At 41.6% G+C, this 2898-nt stretch overlaps 1 protein-coding gene across 1 annotated transcript; it reads left to right on the top strand.

The window, feature by feature from the left end:
* Positions 1 to 496: 496 nt before the first annotated feature.
* Positions 497 to 1079, top strand: LOC142352899 (uncharacterized). The gene is made up of 2 exons (XM_075405054.1): positions 497 to 692; positions 760 to 1079. Exons 1-2 carry the CDS (start codon positions 497 to 499, stop codon positions 1077 to 1079), a joined length of 516 nt encoding a protein of 171 aa, XP_075261169.1.
* Positions 1080 to 2898: the final 1819 nt, after the last annotated feature.

The following is a 2898-nucleotide window of genomic DNA, read 5'->3' as shown; positions in this document are numbered from 1 at the left end:
TTGGACACAATCGACTAAACACATGCTTTCCTCGATAGTGGTTTAACGGTATCATTCATCGATCGAAGCGTTCAAGGAAAGTTACGAGCCCCAGGCACCGAGATAACGCTTTATATAGCCAGCATACACGGAACGAAGGATTTGAAGACACAAAATGTTCCTGTCAAAATAGAGGGACTACATTCAAAGGTGCACTCGCTTGAGGCATCTGTACATCCGTCAATTCCATTGGGAAATACAAACTATGACTATAACAAACTCAAATCAAAGTTTCAGACACTTGAGTGTACTTCCAAACAGAAATTTCAAATTGATATAAGTTGGCATCATTCTCGTCCAAGACGCCTATGAACTACAAAAGGCATTAGACTAAAAGACAGGAACAAGAAGTGAACCTGTCGCTGTCCTGACGGAATTAAGGTGGGTAGTCAGTGGACATATTAAGGGTAAAAGATGACAAATTGTTTGTCAATTCACCAGCACAGAAGACGTGAAAATGGCGGAAAGCATAAAAATGGTGGGACATAAAACCTATCCTTCCAAAACAAACGTTGTAAGTCAATCAAAGAAGGAGCAACAAGCTCAGAAGTTCTTAGAGAACACGACTAAGGTTACAGGCGAGCAATACGAAGTGAGCATGCTCTGGAGTGAACCAGAACCCAATCTTTCAAATAACTATGGCTCAGCCATAGGTCAGCTCTACTCACTGGAAAGAAGATTCCCGCGAGACCCAACTGTAACAACAGTCAATTGTAACAGATATTGAAAAGGAGTTTGTGAAGATCCTGAACACATCGGAAGCCAAAGGCTTTTTTGGAAGAGAATGGTATTTGCCACACCATCCTGTACTAAACCCCATCAAACCGGGTAGAATTCGCCTTGTTTGCTACGCTGCAGCCAAATACAAAGAAGTATGCCTAAATGACAAGCTATTAGCCGCAGCCGATCCATTACACGGATTGATCGGAAAAATATTCAGATTTCGAGAGGGGCCAAAAGCCCTAACCGCAGATATTGAATCAGTGTTTCTGCAAGTGCAGGTTCTTGAACCAGATAAAAGCTGCTTGAGATTCCTGTAGCGACCAAAAGGAACAAACCTGTGCAGATTTACGAGTATCAACGTCATGTTTTTGGTGCAAAGAGTTTTCCAACTTTTGCAAATTACGCTCTGAAGCGATTAGCAATTGACAATGAGGATGAGTTTCCAATAGCAGCAAAATGTAATCCGAAACAACTTCTAAATGGACGATTTCATCAAATCAGTCGACACTCCTGATGAAGCAATCAATGATTTCAAGCAATTGCAACCTCTTCTGTCGAAACATGGACTTGAACTGAAAAATTGAATCACCAATAGCAATAAAGTGACCGAAGAAATCCCTGAGGATTTGAAGTCAATCAGCGACACAAAGCAAGTGGAAGTAGAACCTAGTAAGGTGAGTTCATCCGTGCTTGGACTTCAGTGGACTGTTACTGAAGATAGTTTACAGGTTTGCAGAGGTACTGGCAAAGAAGATGAAACCCAGAGGAAGATCTTATCTCTAGTTTCATCAGTGTTTGATCCTCTGGGGGCTGTTTGCACCATTCAGTGTTCAAATGAGACAACTCCTGAAATGCATCTGGACAAAAAATGGGCAAATTTGGGACAAATCATAAAAACTTAACGATGAAAATGAGTTTCTGATATGGAAAGACCAGCTTCGAGAGGTAGCAGAGACCAGCATCGACAGTAGATGCATCAGCACAGCCAAGGATAAATGGGACCTTCACGTTTTCGCAGAAGAATCTGAAGACACAATGTGCAAAGTAGCATACCTACGCTCAAAGCCCAAGGAATACTCAGCAGACTTAGAATTTTTCTTCGGAAAGTGCGACAACTTTCGATACCACGTCTGGAGTTCAAAGCGGCAGAAATGGCAGTGAGACTGAAAAAACGGATAGTTAAAGAACATGAATCAGAGATTTGAAGTTGTAATTTTTGGACAGACTCTACTACTGTTCTTCAATGGATACAAAGCTCTCACCGCAAGTAATAAGTGTTTGTAGCGAACCGAATTGCGGAGATATTAGATAAAACGGACGTTTTATGGAAATAGTCCCAAAGTTGGATACCGAGAGTTGTCTGAACGCAATTATGCGGTTTATAGCTCCGAGAGGCAAACAGTTAAAACTGATCAGTGACAATGAGACAAACTTCATTGGAGCAAACCGAGACTTTAAAAAGGTATGTCGCGGCATGGAAGAAAGGCGGAATTGAAGAACATTTGGTTCAACAAGGGATCAGCTGGAAATTCAATCCAACCGCAGCACCCCACTTTGGAGAAATGTAGGAGCGTCCTGTCAGAAGGTGCAATAAAGCATTGTATCCGGTGTTGGGGAACGGATCAATTACCGAAGATTTTCTCTCAACCACAATGTGTCTTGTGGAGCAAAAATTGAAAGCTAGACCATTGACGCCAGTTAGTTCTGACGTAAAGAATTTGGAAGCCATTAACCCAAATCACTTTCTGATTGGTAACAAAAACGTTTGTCTTCCATATTTACCATGCGGAGAGGAATTCATCGATCATCGAAAACTCTTTCGACAAACACAAGCTTACTCGAATCTCATCTGGGACAGATTCCGAGAGGAGTATCTGCCAACTTTGAACAATCGATACAAATGGAAATGCAAATCTGACAGAAACTTGAACCAAGCTGATTACGTTTGGTTGATCGAAGATAGTGACAAACGAGGGTTTCTGAAACTTGGCCGATTTACGGAAATCATAAAAAGTTCTGATGGAGCAATTCGATCAGCAATGATTTCAACGAAAGACGGAGTCTACAGGAGGCCTGTTGTGAAGCTCGCTCCAACACTACAAATTGAAGAAGATGTTTTCACGAAGGAAAACAGGG

This window comes from Convolutriloba macropyga, chromosome 14, assembly GCF_964194025.1.
Source record: "Convolutriloba macropyga chromosome 14, txConMacr16.3, whole genome shotgun sequence".
NCBI lineage: Eukaryota > Metazoa > Xenacoelomorpha > Acoela > Convolutidae > Convolutriloba > Convolutriloba macropyga.
The sequence above is the reverse complement of the archived record's forward strand: the minus strand, read 5'-3'. Positions and strand labels throughout refer to the sequence as shown.